The sequence below is a fragment of the Copidosoma floridanum genome, unplaced genomic scaffold, assembly GCF_036245765.1.
Source record: "Copidosoma floridanum isolate Cflo_tuat_1 unplaced genomic scaffold, Cflo_Japanese_pri ptg000030l, whole genome shotgun sequence".
Lineage (NCBI taxonomy): Eukaryota > Metazoa > Arthropoda > Insecta > Hymenoptera > Encyrtidae > Copidosoma > Copidosoma floridanum.
In genome coordinates, this window is record NW_028321907.1 from 23,746,311 (window position 1) to 23,768,623 (window position 22,313).

The 22,313-nt window shown below is 34.8% G+C and overlaps 1 protein-coding gene across 1 annotated transcript in view; it reads left to right on the forward strand.

The window, feature by feature from the left end:
* Window positions 1-762: 762 nt before the first annotated feature.
* pain (transient receptor potential cation channel family member painless) overlaps window positions 763-22,313 on the forward strand; it is a 255,675-nt gene continuing 234,124 nt past the window's right edge. Inside the window, exon 1 of the mRNA XM_014353792.2 lies at window positions 763-1,010. Coding sequence (XP_014209278.2) covers window positions 1,007-1,010 — 4 coding nt within the window. The 5' untranslated portion in view covers window positions 763-1,006. The remainder of the gene's footprint in view (window positions 1,011-22,313) is intronic.

The window sequence follows — 22,313 nt, forward strand, 5'->3', positions numbered from 1 at the left end:
TCAAATAGAAAGTAAGTCAATGACTTTGTCTTCATATATTATTATTAATGTCAGACAAAAAATGTTACAAAGATACCTGTAGGAGAAGTCAAGTTTTAAATTTTGAATTATTTGTATTAATAAATGTGACAGTGAATAATATTGTATGAGTGAGATTTTAACGGAGTATTTCACACTTTCTTGCTCTATAACTCCATGAAAAATAGATTCATGATAGTCTTACCAGCACTGTTTGGTAGATAATTAAATAACGAACAAATTATTACGTGCTGTTTTTGTAGTACGATGCCTAAACAAAAAGTTATAAGCGAAATTTGAAGATAAAATCTTGTCGATTTCTACTATTGGTTTTATAACAAAAACTGGACCGATTAAAGGCCTAAAATTATTTTACCATGTATTCTTTATTGACCATTTTTTGAGCCTTAATTTACTCATCACCTAATAATTGTATTGTTAGCTTTTGTCCCTTAAGTTATGCGGAAAAATATTCTTGTTCTGAAAATTAGAACGATTATCTCTTTCTGCTTATCGTCGACATTTTTGTCCCCCTATAACCAGACAATTCACATTAGTCACAAGACAGTTTCAAAAGAGGAATACACATCATTATACATGCTCTATGCATGTGTGCATACACAAGTACTCACACATAGAGGGCGCACACTAAAATTTTTCTCTACCCAGCCCCACAGCTATAGTCATATAAGCTGATGCTTGGCGTATAACACGCATCGTAGGTATTACTTCTTTGGTCAGCAAATGAGTTAGTGACAACGTTTATAGCACATCACAACAATCGACCAGACAGCTGATATTCTGTGAGCCCTATAGTCCAAGTACCAATAATATAATATCTCTGTGGAGGCCAGGAATGCAATCGTATATATTAAGTGTCGATATGAATTGTGATATGCCTTATCTTGCATTTGTTTACACGTTTAATGTAATAAGTGTCTTATCTTACGTGCAGAGAAATGTAGCGATGTGTACATGATTTGTATGTATGGGTAAGAAATACGAATTTTCTCATTCTTTTGCCTAAACGTTTACCGAGTATCTCCATATACTTTTATGAGCATGAGTGAAAATTGTAACTCTTGCTCACTTATTTTGTTTTCTTAAATTTTTGCATCTTGTCTCCCATCCCTTAAGTTGTATCGAATCAATTAATAAGCACGAAATGCTATTAGAGATTTTTTGTACATACATTACGAATCACCAAGTTGATATTGTGGATAAGAAAGCCTTTTCTACTATGATTTATAGCGATTGAACTATTATAATTTTTGAACAACATCAATCTAATCACTACTTAGGGCTCATTCTGCTTCGTAGTGAGTCATGATCACTGTGACGAGTATACAATTTTTTAATTTACAGAAATTATCATGAAAAGTGCAGTCACGTAATACTATAAGTCGTACCATCGTATACAGATTGACCTACAAGAGTTTGAGGAAATTAAACATACTAAATTATAAGTACCCAAAAATGGCCTAGTCTAATTTTTGTGGACATATCTAGGGTGCGTAACAAAAAAGTTATGGGCATTTTATTCTCATCAGTTCAGCACGTAATCTTATTAATGACGGTGCCTTATTTCGTGTTTTAAAAAACTCACCTACACGATTCTAATATAAATTTACAAAGAAGTTAAAAACATAAATTTCGTTTCAGTCACTTAAAAATATTTATTACGTTCCGATGAGATTAATAATTAGTAATTTAATTCCTGAAATTAATAAGTCAAGCACGGGTATATTATCTACATATATAATATATGTATCAGATACACTAAATCATGGATTGCCATTGATATAAAGTTCTCATTTGATTACTGCGGTATCAATAGTACTACCTTCATATACGGTGCAAAAATCAAATAGAACGTCGATGAATTATCTTTACGAATTAAGATGCAGAAAGTTGAGAGCCCCTTAACTGATGCAACTTACAATATAAATAAGTTACCTTTCACTTTTTAAATGCATGTAACACAGTTTAACACAAACGCGTGTATTACAAACTAAGATGCCTGTCAAGTAAGGATAGTATTTAATTTTTTGGTTGAAAAACATTATTTTTATTTAGTTGTTAAAAACTTCAATATATAAAAAATCTTAACGTTGCTCGTAACCCTAGTAGCACAGTCTTTACGATTTTTATGTACTTCTTGCACAAGATTTACATCGACATCGAAATTGTGTAAGTCTGCATCTAGTCTGCTTCTAAGATCTTACGCAATTCTGATGCACAACGGGTGAGTAAGACTCTTGCGTAAGAAGAGCACAAATCGTGATTTGTACTTGTTTCCTATGAAAAATATATGACAGTATTTTCCGACTTCCTATTCTTTTTCTGCATTTTGTAGCTTAACACTTATTTGCAATATCATTATAAAAAATATAATCCACAGGTATAATTTTTATTAATAACAATTTTTCTTATGTACATCAGAAGAAATTGTTAGCGAAAACCATACTGTTACTATTTAGTTAAAAATGTACTGTTTGTATTGGTAAATTATTAAAAATCCTAAGCTTTCGTAAGTGTCGTTATATACACGTATATCTGTTTCTCTATTTAATGATACAGTTTTCTTGGCTGGTTATTTCAAACCCACTCTGTCACGATGTCTTGGCCTTTCTAAGCACACTGCCAAGTAAGGAATGATTCGCTTGATTTCTCCAATATGTTTATAGGGTGTATATATTGTGAGAAGCACTTATATACCCCCACCCAAATATTTATATTTGCATCTCACACTCCTGCCATCATATACGCTGAATATTTTATTTTACAATGTATTTGGATCAATTTGTTAACTACTGATTTTATTATAGTATACATTTTATTTATGTTTACAATCTAATAAACACACTTGACACATAAACAAATCTTACTATGTTAGTATTGTACATATTCAAAGTAATAAAATAACCTTTCAAAAGGATTGAAAATATAAAGAAGTGTTGATTCTATACTCAATAAATCAAAATAATTTTAAAAGAAAAAAAATGTTTAGACCCTTACTAAGGTAAAAAACCGTGTCAAAAATCGAAAACGGACAGCAACAACCGTGATAAGGTGCGAAACTAAAATTTCTTTTTCGAGCCGGTATAAATATGCAAAAACAATAATTTTAAACCCGAAATTATTGAAATCGGACCGCACAGGTTTCTGAGACATGACTGATTACATACATACACACCCTGTCTTCAATGATTAGGTGAAATCTCACCTGAGTTCTCAGCTGATTCCTCAGGTGAAATCTTATGACAAGAACTCAGTTGAGAAACCACCTGAGATCTTACCTGAGATTTTTGAAAAAAGTTCTCCTAGGAGCTTGTTATTTTTTCATTTCAATTAATGTCTGGTCGCTTAAACTATACGTTTTAAGAAATTTTTTTTTTTATTTTTCAACTTCACATGCATCGGGACTTTGAGAATTTTTGTGAATGAAAAAACACATCATCTATTGATTAGTTTTGTTGTAGTTACGGGGATGTTGTCTGTTTTATCGCAACTAACCCTTTACAGATATTATCTAGAAAGCTGTATTATTCCTACAATCAAATTTGTGACGTCATTAGACATATATGATGGTGGGTGGTACAATGTGGCAAATGAGCTTCTTCTTCACAGACTTTCGAAAAATATCTTTTAAATAAATGGGTTTAAAGGTAGTCCAGAGATAGTTAAAGTTTCCTACCTGATCGATAAGGTTACTCGAATTGCATGGCTTTGTAACATTATTTATTTAGTAGCTAGCTATTTTATCGAAAAAATAAGAGTAGCTGCATACATTTTATTGAAAAAACAAGAGTAGATGCATAAAATAGCTAGCTACTAAATGAATAATGTTATAAAGCCATGCGATTCGAGTAACCGTATGGATAAGGTAGGAAACTTTAACTATCTCCAGACTGCCCATAATATGCATCATATTAAATAATGATAACAGGCTAAATGCCAATTCCCATTTGATGTGGTGGTCAATACAAAGTGGCGAATCACATATGTTTTTACGACTCCCATAATATGGGTGTCATGTAGTAGGGCTTAAAAAATGGAGTACCGTAAACTTAGTGGCCCTACGCTTTCTACAATATGGCGGCCACAACAGAAATGTAAGACTACGTGACTAGCTTTAAATACTACCATAGTAAATAAATATTAATCAAGATTTCATTAGTCAATGTATGATTGAAGGATCAAGAGAGCATTGCCGTATGATTAATATTTCAATCGTCCAAAATCAAATAGGAAGTAAAGGAAGAATTAGTGAGACTCAGTCGTCACTGTACTTGTATTTTTGTGTTTTGTACTCTAATTTTTTTACTTATTGTGTATTACATAAATTATGATGTATCATAACAATTTATACTGATTTCCTTAGTATAACAAGCTGAGTGAAAGAAAGTGGTTGTATCTTATAAAATATAAAGATTTGTCGTAAGTTATAAGGTAGTTTTTTAAAATTTTGTTGTGCAATAAAATACATTTTAAAAACCACGTGATTCAATTGTAACGGTAAGTTTTGAAGAAAAACGCGGTAATGTGAGTCAAAACCACTTGGATTATAACGTAAGACCACATAATTTTGTTTGTTTAATACAGTCTTTTTGATAATCAATAATTTAAAATGTTTGGTACTGGGCATAAATACATTACATCTAACACTTTAACAAGTACGCAAATCTTGTCGATGTCTTCTGTAAGAACAATTGCATCTGTTTCTTCAATTTGTTGTATTAATTGCATATCTTCATACAACTTATTGAAATTTTTTGTATGTACTTTATTGCACAGCATTACTTCTAAATATCTTTCATGATCTACAGTAAAAGCAACTATTCGAATATATTCGCCATTTTTTAGTTTCACAAAAGAGTTGTTAGACCTTTTTTAATTTTTATATGTGACTCGTACAAACATTTTGTTTTCATAATTTTAGTATAAATATTAGCTTGACTTGATGAATTTAAGTTGTTAGTAAAAGGCACTTAGTTTTGTGTATTCCATTTTTGAAGCCCTACTACATGACACCCATATCATGGGAGTCGCAAAAACATGTGTAATTCTCTATTTTGTATTGACCACCATATCAAATCAGAATTGGCGTTTCGCTTATTATTATTATTTAATATAATACATATTAAGCCCATTTATTAAAAAATATTTTTCAAAAGTCCTTGAAGAAGAAGCTCGTTTGCCACATTGTACCAACCACCATAAAATATTTCTAATGACGTCTTACATTTTATTGTAGAAATAATACGACTCTAGATAATATCTGTAAAGGGTTAGTTGTGATAAAATAGACAAACTACAACAAAACTAATCAATGGATGACGTTTTTTTTTAATTCACAAAAATTATCAAAGTCCCAATGCATATGAGGTTAAAAATTAAAAAAAAAATTTCTTTAAACGTATAGTTTAAGCGACTAGAAATTTGTTTCAAATGAACAAATAACAAGCTCCTAGGAGAACTTTTTTTAAAAATCTTAGGTAAGATCTCAGCTGAGCTTCCAGCTGAGTTTTTGGCATAAGATTTCACCTGAGAAATCAGCTGAGAACTCAGATGAGATCTCACCCGATCATTGAAGACTGGGCATACGCATATATACATACGCACTCATGTATATACATTTTTTAATAATGAACTATTTTCATTTCTAATACTATAAAATACATTGGTAACTGATTTCCAGAAAATTTTCTTTGTTCCGACACAATGAAGGTTCCTTAATGAGTTAGCAAAACTAGTGTATTCATAAGAATGTATTTATAATATTTTCTTATATAAAGGTAATTTGTAATCTTGAGATGCTGATTGTACATAAAAAATGTCAATGTACAAAAATAAATGTCTTCCACAATCATATTAAAAAATATTAATAAATTTTTGATGTTAAAATCTCACTTGAGAAATTTCTTCACAATTTCTACACCAGCAAAAACGTAATAAATATGTTACACTCCAAGCAAAATAAGTCAATACCATGGTTCATACAGCTTGTGTTAATTGTTGTCTCGCAAAGATTCAGCAAAACTCTGCAACAAGGAGGAGTGCATAATAAAACATAATAAAACACTCGATTGATCGTAAGATTTCTGCACTTCTTACGCAAGAGTCTTGCGCACTCACCTGCACACAAATCTTGCGCAAATCTGCTTCAATCGGGAGTGCATCGAGTCCCGACAAATAACGTACTCGACTGATCGTCAGATTTGTGCACTTCTTACGCAAGAGTCTTGTGCACTCACCTGCACGCAAATCTGCCACAAAGCGTCTTATGTACTCGCGATGCATCAAAATTATAAGATCCACGAAGCAGACCAGGTGCAGCCTTACGCACTGCCAGTACGTAAGATTGTGCTACCAGGAAAGTTTCGTCAATATTTTCAAAGCAAAATAATTAAGAAAGTAATGAGTTGTTTTATTAAGAATAAGCTTTTGATTACAAAGATAAAACGTAACTATACACCACTGAGAAAAGACCTGTTAAAAAAAGTATAACTATACCAAAAATTACTATATTTTTAGAATCGCTTAGACATACTCACTTCATGACGCAAAATAATTATGTTTTAAATGCCCTACAAGAATTATTACAAGGCATAATAAAAATTACTATGTCAAAGATAGTAAAAATTGTAATACTATAATCCTTGCTACACAACAAAGTTAATGTTATTGTAATCGCTTTGAAATGTCCCACATTTTTAAGTAAAATTTGCTATGTGACATAGTAAAATTTCTCATTCTACAGCATTGCTATTAAGTATAGTAAAAATTACTATGTTTGAAAGTAATTTTTTACTATGTCTATAGATGTATACGCCTATTGAGTGTCAAATTTGAGAAAATACTACTGTAACTATTGCGAGAAACATATTTTTTGATTGGGCAGGGTTAACAATTATTACGTGCTGATAATTAATTTTGTATCGACTAAATAGCCGTTGTTAACACCTAAGTCTACAATATTCCCTTTGATTTTTAAGCTTTATTGTGAGTATGATAAACAATACACGTTCCCACATGTACTTAATTCACACTCGCCCAGACATCATATCCCGTAGTCTGGTTCTTGCGCATGGTTGCGGAGCCTGACCCGGAACCTAAATGATGGAGGTTTGAATCCTAGTCGCTGCAGGTTAATTTTTGAAATAATATTTTTGTAACACATCGATATCTGTATACAATAAGAAAAATATCTATATACAGTGTTATATATATATTTATATATATATATATATATATATATATATATATATATATATATTTCTAATTACTGACTTATGCAAACTTTACGTAATTCTAACACATATATGAATAACATAGTGGAATTATGTGAACGTCCACATAATTCCCCTTTTGTTCACATAATAACCCTGACAAACAAGTGATTGTCCGCATAAGTCAATATTCGTAAGCATATGTTTATGTGTATATGTATATACATGTTTACAAAGAGTGACTTAGGTGGACCTAACGTGCTTCTTACATGTATATTAAAAAGTAGGTAAACCCTGGCGGTTCTGGCACCTCCCAGCTCCCCCCCTAAGGCAGTGGTGGGGAAAGAGGCTCCAGCTATAGATGCGCTGGGGGTGGAAGAGAGGTGGTGGTTGGGGGAGAGGCCGATCGGGTGGTGGAAGAAGAGGCATGATCGGTATAGAAGAGGTAGTGGGAGAGGTGGGTGATGAGGACTACTCGGGTGGTAACGTCAGGGAAAGGGGGGCTTCCGGATGCTGTAACGTCGAATGGTTCTGACGGCTCCGTTCCTTGCCGACCGCGAATCGAGCTCTGACGTCATCAAAGTGAGTCCGAAAGGTGTAGGTGACAAGCTCAACGTACAGCGCAAGAGGAAGATAATCAAGCATTAACGTGTATTTTTTATCAGCAGATGTTTTTTAATTTTCTTCTTCTGTTCATTATTTTAGGAGTCTCAGCGTAATAGTTGTTTTTTTTGTTCTTCTCAAGAGCGGGCATATCGAGTTGTTGAAGAGAAAATTTTATTGGGAAAAGCGGATCGCATATTTCGCTTAGCTGCGACCAACGTTGGCTTACTCGACGCAGTACCTTGCCAAGTAATGCTTAATGTACCAGTGTAATACTTTTTTCTTAGCAAGAGCGGGCGCAACGAGTCACGCTAGGAACCACGTACGTGTTAGCCATGGCCGATAACTTTTCGCTTTTTATTTAGGCGTATAATGTACCAGCGTCATATTTTTTTTCTCGAGAGCGGGCGTATCGAGTGATGCGAGCTGTCAGAGAAAGCATGTATACTATTTTATTTCCAAAAGTAAATCGCTGATCCCTTTTAATTCCTGAACGCTTGCTCACTCATTTTTTTTTTTGACGCAGTACCTTGCCAATGAATATAGTTATTATTTCTTATCTAGATGCATGCATTAGCCGTGACCGATGAATCGGGATTAGAATTAAGACGAGTTGGTAACGCGTTGAGGTGTTGGAGAGCTTGAGGCCTTGAATCACCGAAGTTCTCATTTTGTCGTTTGAACGGTAATTTGACAATGTAACAGCCGTCCTTATCGCGCGCAGTGTGTTCAACGTAATGAGCCTTGCACCGTGTCTCTTCGATTGATTTTGATGAACCCAAAACTTTTCCATTTGGTGCGTGAGTTCGATCAAATTACAAGATTGACAAAGAACAGTTATCGAGACGAATACTGTTTCAAAAACGTTGGGAATTGCTTTTGTATTTACATTTGCACGGGCGATAGCCACGGACGCGTACTAATTCGTCTAGCGTGTGCCAAATCTTGAGTTGCTCCTAACAAGGAAGCCACGATTCCCCGGCTTGAGCTGTGTGGGGCACGGGTCCTGGCCCATTTCTATAAGGAAATGAGTTCCTCAATAAATCAATCTGTTGACAAAATTGTATTCTGGTCCAATTCCACCATCGTGCTTCATTGGCTTAAAAAATCAGCTCAAGCTCTCAAACTATTCGAAGGCAATCGCGTCGCTGAAATACAGGCGCTTGGAGATAAGATAGAATGGCAACACGTGAGAACAGCTGACAATCCAGCCGATGCTTTGTCACGTGGTCAGCTCCCTGACGAGTTTCTTCGAAACGAACTGTGATTTGAAGGGCCGTCATGGCTTCGTTCATCAGAAAACTCATGGCCAGCGAACGTGGTCCCCGCTGTCTTGCGATTACCCGGCTTAAGAGAAATTACTTGTCTTAAATCACTCAACTTCAAAAGTTTTCTCCCGATTTTCGTCATATTCGACTCTAATTGATTCTGTTTCGTATTGTTTACGGCTACTCAAATAAAATACTTATACCGGTAAAAATATTAGTCCGAGAGAAAGAATCGCGACGGAAAAAATAGTTCTTGGGCTCATTCAATCCGAACAATATCAATTCAAAATCAACCTCATAACAAACGCAAAAAGAGCCAAGAAAATTTGACTAGCAGAGCTCAATCCCTTTGTTGACGAAGACGGATTACTTCTTGTCGAGGGTCGATTAACCAAAGCGCCAATAGATTCAGAGCACAAATTCCCGATACTTTTACCTTCTCGCCATCACGTGACCAACCTTATAATTCATGAGATGTATATAAACGCTTAATACACCGGAGTTCAAAGCACGCTTTCTGCTATTCGGCAACGATATTAGCTCTTGGACGAAGAAACCAAGTTCGGAAAATCATTCGTCACTGCGTTCCATGCGTACGGTACAAACCAACACTTTTTACAATGAAAATGGGAGATTGGCCTAAAGTACGCGTCACCAAAGCTTTCCCATTCGAGCATGTTGGGGTTGATTTTTTCAGTCCATTATTTATTAAGAAAAAGAACCATAGAAATCGTGCGTGAGTTAAAGCATACACGGGTGTATTTTTATTTGTACGGCTACAAAGGCAGTGCATATAGAAATCGTAAGCGATCTGACAACCGATGGATTTTTGGGTGCTCTGCGATGATTTATCGGTCGACAAGCCCGGCCATCTAACATTTTACCGTACGTGGTTATACCACAAGACTTAAATAAAGTCTTACATACATGCATACATTTATTATGATATCGGGTCAAATTTTATCGGCGTGAACAACCAACTTCGCGAATTATATGCGCTTTTGCAATCTGAGCAGTTTCGAGACAGCGTGGAGCACTTCGCTTCACATAAGGACATAACCTGGCATTTCAACCCGCTCTCTGGCTCCCCATTTTGGCGGTATTTGGGAAGCAGATGTAAAATAATTCAAACACCACTTCAAGCACGTTGTTGGGGATCAATTGCTCACATTCGAAGAATTACATACTTTTACTTTTGAAATCGAGGCTCTTTTCAATTCACGACCATCATGCTCCCTTTCCAGCGATCCAAATGATCCAAGCGCACTAACACCAGCGCATTTTCTAGTCGGTCGCCCTATGACAAAGCTGCCGGAATGTAACTTGCTTTCTGTTCCAGACAATCACCTTTGCATCTGGCGATTTATTTCCAAGGCCCGACAACATTTCTGGAAGAGATGGCAAGTTGAGTACCTCACAGAGCTAAAAAAGCAGCAAAAATGGCTCACAGGAGATTATGACCTCAAACCGGGCATAATCGTCCTCGTCATCGACAAAAACATCCTCTGTGCTCAATGGAGGCTAGGAAGAGTACTCGAGGTGCATCCAAGCGACGACAAGGTCACTCGAGTTGCCACAGTCAAGGCCAGAAACTCCACCTTTATACGCAGGCTAACACTGTTACGCCCATTGCCAACCGAAGAGAACCTGCTCAAAAACTTATGAAGATTCTCACATACACAACACATATCAATTTTTCTCGGTTACTCGCAACGTGGGGAGAATGTTCCGTCGGTTCAATATGAAATGACAATGTTACCATATGATAGCCACGTCTGTCCATAGATCGAGAAAAAGACGCACACACACACACACACACACACACACACACACGTTGGCTCACATCTCCGTATTGTATTTTTTGTTCTTAGTTTAGTCAGCGTATCGTTTTAACGTTGTAATATTCAATTTAATCCTGTTGCATTCAATCCAGATTGTGTTTGTTTTTAGTTAATTATTAAATTGGATTTTTTTATGCCTCTCGGCTTTTTTCCCTATGTGCAGTGTTTTTCTTTATTCTCTTTCCATTTAACTTGACAACTATGAAGTCTATTCAAACCGACAAGGTTTCGAGCGTACATTTTTTGAAGATATGACACACCGATAGAGGGATTAGTTTACTAATAATCGTCACAACGTTAAGATGATGAAGTACGTGGTTGATGTTCAAGGCTTCAAAAACATGCACGACGAGTTTATTTTTAAAGAGGTGGCTATTATACCTCTACAAGAAAATGCTACACCGTCAGTTTTTGTCTTTAAGCCCCCATATTCTTGGGCACAGCTTTTACCTAAGAACAAATGTAAAAATCGATTGTTGGAGTTTCATTACCACGGTCTTCGTTGAAGCTTGGGAGAAGCTCCCTACGAGGATCTAGCTACAACCTTTTGAGCTATTATTATAGAAGATGATGTTATTTACGTAGAAGGTCTTGAAAAAATTGAATGGTTGCGCCATGTGCTATTTAATAGATGCATTACTCAGTATGATTTATACGCTTTACTAAATAATTGCGTATTATAATTTTTTTTTATAGGTACATTTATGATATTAAGCAATGTCTAGCTTTAAAAAAATTAGTATGGACGATATTGAATGCATGAATCATCAATTTAATCCAGCTCATTGTGCTGTGACGAATGCTACAGCTTTACAAAAATGGATTTTAAAAGATCAGCAACAACAAAACGATATTCTTTACTCCATGTACACCTGATACACAATATTTATGCAATAAATTAGTTCTTCATAAATCTATGTCAATTTTTTTCATTTACGCTTCCTTATTACTGCACCAATTAAAATGACTTTATCGTATTAACTGACTCTATTCGTTGGCGAGGTACTGCGATGAAGGGGAGTAAGCCAAGCAATGTTGGGATACGCTTTCGGTTGTGAAATGGTATACATGTTCTCTCTGGCAACTCGTATCACTCGATATGCCCCTTCGTGCTTAAAAAATATTACGCTGGTGCATTATATGCCTAAGTGAGAAGCGGTGAACCATTGGTCAAGGCTAATGCATGCATCTAGATAAGAAATAATAACTATTTTCATTGGCAAGGTACTGCATCAAAAAAAAATGAGTGAGCAAGCGTTCAGGAATTAAAAGGGATCCGCGATTTACTTTTGGAAATAAAATAGTATACATGCTTTCTCTGACAGCTCGCATCACTCGATACGCCCGCTCTCGAGAAAAAAAATATGACGCTGGTACATTATACGCCTAAATAGGAAGCGAAAAGTTATCGGCCATGGCTAACACGTACGTGTTTCCTAGCGTGACTCGTTGCGCCCGCTCTTGCTAAGAAAAAAATATTACACTGGTACATTATACATTACTTGACAAGGTACTGCGTCGAGTAAGCCAACGTTGGTCGCAGCTAAGCGGAATATGCGATCCGCTTTTCCCAATAAAATTTTCTCTTTAACAACTCGATACGCCCGCTCTTGAGAAGAACAAAAAAAAAAACAACTATTACGCTGAGACTCCTAAAACAATGAACGGAAGAAGAAAATTAAAAAACATCTGCTGATAAGAAATACACGTTAATGCTTGATCATCTTCCTCTCGCGCTGTACGTTGGGCTTGTCACCTAAACCTTTCGGACCCACTTTGATGACGTCAAAGCTCGATTCACGGTCGGCAAGGAAGGGAGCCGTCAGTACCATCCGACGTCACAGCATCCGGAAGCCCCCCTTTCCCTGATGTTACCGCCCGAGTAGTCCTCATCACCCACCTCTCCCACTACCTCTCCTATACCGATCATGCCTCTCCTTTCACCGCCCGATCGGCCTGTCCCCCAACCACCACCTTTCCTCCACCCACAGCCTAACTATAGCTAGAGCCTCTTTCCCCACCACCACCTCAGGCCACCCGATCAGACTTACCCCCTACCACCGCCTCTCGTCCACCCACAGCCCAGCTACAGCTAGTGCTTCTCCCCCACTACCTAAGGGGGTAGCTGGGGGGGTGCCAGATCCGCTATGGCTTACCTACTTATTAATATACATTTTAGAAGCTCGTAAAGTCTGTATAAGTCACTCTTCATGAACATATATATATATATATATATATATATATATATATATATATATATATATATATATATATATATATATATATATACATACACATATATCCCTTCATAATATAGTTGTATTAACGAAAGTGATTTTCAGCCCCCCCCCGCTCCTACTTGCTTTACTTTTCCCACCCTCCACCCCCCCCATATTACACTTATTTATTAAATGTTTTACCATCATAAATGTTCAAAAATGTACGCAATTAAGTACCTAAGTCATACTTTGTTTTTAGAGTTTTTTAAGTAACTGATCATAGGTCTTCTGCTGTCTATTTGCTTTCCCTTACTTACTATATGTCTCTGAAGTACCATTATTTGTTTAACTTGATTGAACTTATACATTTTAAATCTCTTTCTGGTCCATGTCTACTGTACCCAAATATTAAATTCCTAATTACCTGAGGACTTCATTAACAAAAAGACAGAATTCAGGAGGAGGTAGACAAACACAATTAAGCTTTTGAAACAATATTTTATTCTGTTAGCTTAAAGTTGTAACATTTTATACGTCGTTTTAACCCATCTGTTCTTTTAAAACCCTTTTCACATTTTTTACATGTTTATTTTTCATGGTTTTAATGAATTGACATTCTTCTGTTTAAATGTGACGATCTTGAAAGTTACGTATTTTTGAAATACTGAAAAATTTCTAGCTAAACAATACTTGTAATTTCTGACTTATTCTCGGATGCAATTGGAATACAAATTTTTTCTGGATTCTTACATTTTAATGAAGCAACGTATAATTATCTGTAAGAGAATAAAGGTTTTTTACCATACAATTCTAAAGAATCAAAACTCTGTTTTTCTGATTTGTTAATAAATATGGAACATGCTAATACAAAGGGAAACTGTTTTTTATATAAGACAAAAGGTAATGATAATAAGGTGCCAGTAATTAATGTTATTCTAGGAATATAAACTTTGCATTTTTTCTCTCATAAGTATTTCTGCTTCTATATTGTACTTAAATAATTTTGTTGTTTCTAATCTTGTGCCTCTACAGAGACCGTCTAATAATTTTAAAGTTCTTATCAACACTACTATAGCATTTATTTTTAATTTTAATTCGTGTGGTGGAAGATGCTTTCTAATGATATTTTAAAACACTGTTGGAAAATTAATATTCATGTTAATTAAATTACGTTAAGTTAATCATACGTTTTATCAACTCCTCTGTGAGTCACGTATTCTGCTGTTGTGAACCAATTTTCAGCCTGCATTGATAAATACACGAGTAATCTTATTATTTTGTCTACTCAATCTGTTAGTGGAGGGTTGGCACGCGGAGCGCGCAGGGAGGCGTTAACCCCACTAGTATATATACATATATACATAAACATATGTTTACGAATATTGACTCATGCGGACAATCACGTGTATGTAAGAGTTATTATGTGGACAAAAGGGGAATTATGCGGACGTCCACATAATTCCACTTTTGTCCTCATAATAACCCTTACATACACGTGATTGCCCGCATAAGTCACTATTCATAAACATTTATTTATATATTTATTCATAAATTTTTTGTTGAACAAATATATTCTCTGGGCAATATTTATGTAATATATATATAAAATATATTTTTCTTCTCTTACTTTAATATAAAAATTCTTTCTGAGTAAAGTAAAAATTTTTATGTTGAATAGTAAATTTTATTATAATCTGGTTTTACTATGTAGAATAGTAATTTTTATAATATGGCGAGTTTGTCTCAGCTTTATATAAAATATAGTAATTTTTATTATAGTTGTAATACTTTTTCTAACACTACTTTTTCTCAGTGTGTACCATGATCTTATGTCTTAAAATCCTATTAATAAATGTTAGCATTCAAATCAAGGGTCCAACTATTGCACAACAAAAACTTTTTTAATATTGCTTAGCTCATTAAAAGAAATAGTTTGACCAGTAATCTTTCATAATAAGCTAAGAGATTCTTAAAATCAAACTTTGATTGATATTATGTATGGTATGAAAAACAACTGGTATATATTATGATCACAATAAAAGCAATGTGCTTACGCTCTAAAATGAATATAATACATATTAATTCATTACCTATATTGTATAAAAGTCAAGCCTTTTTCTTTTAAAATAATAGTTAAAAAGTAACATAAAGTTAGACATTTAGCAGAATTTTAGCCAAAGCTAAGCATAAAATTTTTGACATACAAAGAGACAAAAGTCTCATAGTAGGCAATAAATATCTAAACACTAAGTAGCAGGTAATATATGAAAAAGCCTAGTGTTTTTTTCGTCAAAGCCTCAAAAACAAGCCTCAGTGTCTGCTTGCTTCCTCCTAAAGCCGTTAAATGGGAATTATTCGCTAGGGATTAAGCAGATAAGAGATGTGCCCACACTAACGACAGACAAGCTCGTTGTTGAATAGATATACATTAACTCGTACCAGTTGCTACATAATAATAAGTACGATTAACAAATTTTCGGTGTAGGTTATAAAAAAGCTGCAGTTTATTTGGGTAGGCAGTAGCAGCAATCTTTGGATAGAGGCGTTGCTCACTGGAATGCACTCATTTTCTTGCTATGTAGTGCATATTACTGCAGATGCAAAATCCAAGTCAGAACCTCTTATTACATGTGAGGAGACCGTGGTACGAGTAAATACAAGTGAAAAAAATCGTATAGGGATGAGAATAAGAAAAAGATAAGCAAAAGAAGTTATGAGGATCAGTGCTACTAATGCATATCAGTACGTTCTATATATATTTAATACACCACCTTTGCATACTAGCGTAGAGCTGCACTAATATATGTAACTAGAATTTCCTATTTAAACAAGCGGTAGTGGTGACTATGCTAAGCAGCAGGCTGAGATTTTACACAAGGTTTCTGATGACATCAATGTGCTTACAAAATATTATAATGCCAGTATTGTATTTTACGATGCGAAATTGAAAGGAGAACGGAGTAGTACTTCGTGCTCACACTGTACTAGTACTTATATATGTAAGCTGGACTCCCGTCGTCCCTCCTAGGCAACGCTTACACTTAATCCTCAGTACCGTTTTGTGCTACAAGTCGATGCTAATTCCTTTTCTATTATACGTATAAGATCAATTTCACTGATATTTCTACCATGAATTAATGACCAAAGTTTTGTTTACCTGATGCTTGAGGTTTTCTGTCAGGGTTTACTTTCGAATCTTTTAGTGAATCATATGGATGAAGTATGGATAAAGCATTTCTGATGACTGATCTAATTACAGTGTGGATTAATTTTTGTGCGATGAATCGTTAAGAAAAGTCTCGAAAATTTCATGTTTTAGTATGTAGGTGTAATATATTGTGTGTATTATTAAAAATAGAAAATTACCTTTGTCCTTGTGATTTTTGCGCATCGATTTTTTGTTCATGTCAATCACGGCGCCAGAAAATAATTCTTTATTTTATTGAAAACCCTTTTCGTTTGAAACTCAATATGAAACTTTTCTCATAATATTTATTGTACATTTGTCATGGAAAAAAGCACTCTGTTATATACCAAGGTATTATTTAAAAAAAAGATTAAATTTTGATAATGATGTGCTTAGAAATACAATATATAAAAAAATGGAAGAAATAGTAATAGTAATATCAATAATAAAAACTAATCTCAGCCAAATAAAAAAATTCCAATAAAAAGAGTTTGAAAAATAGTGTGACATCTTTTGGTTTATTCCGATGAATCCTAAAATAGTAGTAATAGTAGAGATAACTTTTAAGTTAACTAATTACTGTATTTCTAGAATGTCAAACAGCTATCTTCGTTTTTGCTGTTATTTGCACTTTTGTTTGCGTCATCAACCAAATCGTTGGTGTCATCAGTTGACTACCTTAAATGGACATTGCCATAAATATAACTAATATATTAGGTTCACTAAACGTGCTGAAGAAATTCTCGTTAAAAAAGTGATTGATTTTCAAAACGATTCTTAAAAAAATTAGTAATCCATTCGTATCCCATTAAATAGTTTTCTTGAGCCCTGTTGCAGTCTGAAAATATAAAAAATTCTTAAGCGTTGACAGGCACGTGTGGAGTCATACATTATAATACATGCGTACAGTGGTGCGTCCACGTTCTCTCTTTTTTTTCTCTTTCTCTCTCCATCTCTCTCTGTCAACTATATACATGTGAAGGGGCAATTAATATACTTTATTTATGCACTGAAAACAAAGTGGCGCTGTGGCGCAGTGGACTATAGAGTGGGTATAAGGGACTGTGGCTGAAGTGTTCGAAAGTCATAAAGGGCTTCTCTATTTTAAGGACTAACTGGGAAAATAACAAGCCAACCAGAGATGTGTATATGCATGCGTGTAAATCTGCGTTTCTCTCTCCACTCTCTCCTTGTGGAGAGTCTCCACTGCTTCTCTTACTATCCGGTCCCCAAAATGGCATCTTCAGCTACACTCTCTTATACCCCTCTAGTGGACTAGTCATTTGATTGACATGTGGAGTCCCCAATTAAAATTAAATGAGAAATACTCTCAGTTAAGTAGACCGTTCAAAAAATCATAAGGGTGGGTTTAGATGGAATCTGAGAGTCTGTCAGACTAGCATTGAAGCTTATGAGAGTGACAGAGAGGTTCATCAAGTGACCACATCCAACCTCTCTCTCATTCTTATGAGCTTCAAGCCAATCTGAAAGACTCCTAGACTCCAATTAAACTTACCTTGAGCCAGTCAAATAAATATTTAAGAATTTAAATTGAGATGGGCGAAAGTTTGTGCGATAAATGCTTACAATCACAAAAAAAACAATATTTAGAAACATTCAAACTAATGCTTCTATTTCGGTTATTATATGCAAAATTCGCTCGGAAAGATTCACAAATACAAAGTAAAATTATTAAAAACGATTTCAATAACGTTTTTTTCTGTTATCACGTATAATGACTCCACATCATTATAAAAAGTGCTCCGCATCAGTGCTCTCGACAGTGGCACCCAAAGTAGCGCGAAGTTCAAATTAGCTATTCGAAGCAAGACATGAAAACCCAGATAACACGACAGTAGCTCATACAAACTAAATAAATAAATAAACCCCAAGCTATTTAACCCAATAACTTGGTGAGCCGACTGTTTGCTTTGTTAGTAAATGAGTAAATTAAATAATACAAGAGCCGATCAACTACACAGCCCAGGGAGCTTACTGGCCACTTTAACAATAAATGAATAACTTCAATATCATGAACAACTATCACCACACAACCCGGGGCGCTTATCAGTGGCTTCATTATTAAATAAATTAATTTAATACCACAAGCACCAATCATCACACAACTCGAGGCCCTTATTAGTCACTTTATTAACGAATAAATTAATTTAATAACACAAACACCAATCACCACACAACCCAGGGTGCTTACTAATCGATTTATTAATAAATTAATTAATTAAATAACACAAGCAATGATTCCCACACAACCTGGGGCACTTTCGGATTGCTTCTTTCATAGATAAATTAATTTAATAACACAATAGCCAATGCCTACACAACACGGGATGCCTACTGGCCACTTGAATAATAAATTCATAACTTTAATATCACAAGCACCAATCACCACACCACCCAGGGTGCTTATTGGTCGCTTTAGTATTGACCAAATTAATTTAATAACACAAGCACTGATCCCCACACAACCCTGGGCGCTTATTGGTCACTTTGTTAATAAATAAATTAATTTAATAACACAAGTGCCAATCACCACACAACACGAGGCGCTTACTGATCACTTTATTAATAAATAAAATAATTAAATAACACAAGCACCAATCCCCACACATCCCAGGGGCTTATTGGTCGCTTTATTATCAAATAAACTAATTTTATAACACAAGCATCAATCCCCACACAACCCTGGGCGCCTATTGGTCGCTTTATTAATAAATAAATTGATTTACTGACACGAGCATCAATCCTCACATCATTCAGGTCACTAACTGGTCGCGTTGTTATTAAATAAACAAATTAAATAACACAAGCACTAATTCTCATAAAACTCTGGGAACTCATTGGTTGCTTTATGAATAAATAAATTAATTTAATAACATGAACACCAGTCCTCACACAACCCGGGGCACTCACTGGTCGTTTTGTTAATGAATAAATTAATTAAATAACACAAGCCCCAATGTGCACGCAACCCTGCGTGCTTACTGGTCACTACCTTATTTATTTAAGCTATAAATAACAGTAAAAGCAGTCATGTTGACATAGTATTAGCGCTTGCGTTATTGAGTTATAATTTTTTAATAAAATTAATCAAAATGCAAACAAATGCCTTAGGCTGCCTGGTAGCGTTGGTGCTTATTTTTTAATTTGAAGCTTTATTAGATTTATAGTGGCCAGTAAGCGCTTCGAGTTGTCTGACAAGTGGCGCTCGTAATATTTAATTTTTTAATTTATTATTAAGTGTCCAGTAAGTGCCCTGGGTTGTGTGGAGATTGATGCTTGTGATATTGAAGTTATTAATTTATTATTAAAGTGGACAGTTAGCACCCCGGGTTGTGTAGGGATTGGCGCTTGCGTTATTTGATTTATTTATTTAATAACAAAACGACCAGTAAGCACACTGGGTTGTGTGGTGATTGGCGCTTGTGTCTGTTTATTTATTTATTTATTAACAAAACGTTTAGTAAGCACCCCGGGTTGTGTGGTGATTGTCGCTTGTGTTATTAAATTAATTTATTTAATACTTTAGCGACCAGTGAGTGCCCTGGGTTGTGTGGGGATTGGCGTTTGTGTTATTCAATTTGTTTATTTAATAATAAAGCGACTAGTAAGCGCCCCAGGTTGTGTGGTGATTGGTGCTTGTGGTATTGAAGTTATGAATTTATTATTAAAGTGGCTTGTAAGTGCCAAATAAGCTTTATTTAATTTATTCATTTAATTACAAAGCGACCAGTGGACTCAACATGTTATTGGGTTAAATAGCTTGGGGTTCATTTATTAATTTATTTTGTATGAAATATTGTCGTGTTATCTGGGTTTTCACGTCTTGCTCCATATAGCCAATTTGAACTTTGCGCTACTTTGGGTGCCACTGTCGAGAGCACTGCTCCGAATTCAAACGTTAAAGCACACGCAGACATTGTTGCTTAATGCCACCAACAATGACACTTATTTGCGTAAAGGACCAAAGCCACTTAAGGTATTATTCGAGAATCATCTCGAATTTTTCGTAGCAATTATTGCTCTCACATGCATAACTGTCTTGACTAGTGCTGCGCTGCGGCTTTCTCACTTTCACAAGCTTATTGAAGCTTTGCTTTTTCTATGGGTCTCACGACCCAAAATTTTTTTTTAAACTTTTGGTTCAATGGTCAATCTATTTTTGGCTTTAGCTACCCCTTATTAGTTATTAAGTAGCCGTAAAATAATTTTTAATGAAACCATCAAAGATTTTAACAATTTTTTCTTTGATGTTGTTACATTATTTCTTCAAGTAAAAATATCGCTATCTCTAACCGTTGCAAGACATATGTCAACTAGCTTTCAAATACTAAGCGCGTCAACTTCAGTATTAAATATTTGTTCAAACGATTGTCATATGGAATGAGTTGTATCTTTAAAATATTAAATCGAGACTATGACTGATTTTCAAAAGGAATTCACTAGCTCAACAATTGTTTCAAAATGAGCTGTTCTGGTGACTTCTACCTTTTAAAATAGTTTTTTAAAACTGTAAGGAAGGGCTAAAAGTGGGTCATAAGTTTGTTTTAGCGATAAAAATTATATAAATTGAAAAAATATAAGAAACATCTCTTTTGTCTCTTGGGCGCGATGCTTGGCACCCTAGGGCACACTTTCCGCCCATTTATTACTTCTGGCGCAAGGGTGAAAAGTAATTAGCAGTTGAAAAGTGTTCCTACGGCCACAAAGTTGCACTCACCACCCTCCATACAAAAAATGTCGTTCTCATCTTGTGCACAAACATACAACAATCCCTCCCGTTCCTTTTTTATTTATGAAAGTTCTGGTTTCTTCTTAAGTTGTACTTGTTTTGCCTGATAAATTAACTCTTTCTTTTTTCTAAATGTTTTTAATTAATATTTTTTCCCATAACTATTACTCTAGTCTCTTTATCTAACGAGCGATATTTTTGCACTTGTTTGGTTCTATTTTTAGTTTTAGCATTAGCTGCCTTGTATCTATTTTTTGTACTTCTTCGTTGAATATATCACATACGTAAGCCCTACTATTATTTTGTTCATCCCTGCTACTCCTAACATTAAAGTTAATATCCTCAGAAAGAGGCATGTTCCAGTGTCTGTAGTTTGAATTTTTTTAAACGTATTCATTTTCCTCACACTACACACACAGCTTCTATTTAAAAAATTTGACTTGCCTCAGATCAGTATAGCTTCACTTCCTTAAACGTAGGTATTTTGAACCTCACGATATAACGCTTTAGGTTCCTTCTGTTTTCGTTAGCTACGCTACATGTAATGTCTAGGTTCATGATATTAAGTTCCTTTTACTTACAAGGGAATGACTCCAACCCAGCTCCACCAATTCTTATGATTTTTGACGTATTGTTATACTAAAAAAAAATTGAAACGTTTTTTTTTTATCGGCTGACATCCACTTTTTAAGGCTGATATCTAGTCTTAAGAATCACCCCAAAAAAACCGTTGTTAAATATATCTCTGTACCTAATAAATATTTTTTTAATCAAATCAACAACAAAATATTTCTTACAACAAGTTACTTCTACGAATATAACTTTAACACCAAGGGGTTGCAACCTCTTTTTATAAGGGTCAAAATTCTATTTTTCTACTATTTTTTAATTAAAAAATTGTTGAATAAAGTAAAGTCTTTTGAAAGCTGCATTTAAAATAAGAAAATTAAAATTAAAATTGACCTATTTGTAGCTTTTTTAAGAAAAAATTTGTTGGGGGTGTGTTATTTGTATTATCCATCTCTACCAAATTTAAAGCAGGCTAACCCAGCTAACTCTGCCCACAGTGTGTCAATTAGTTCTTTGTTCTTTTCTATGTACCATATGACCACTCAAATGTAAAAGATAACCAAGCTACTCCCAACCTCAAGCTTCTATCCTTAAAAATCCAAAGAACCATGCTTATAACATCGCC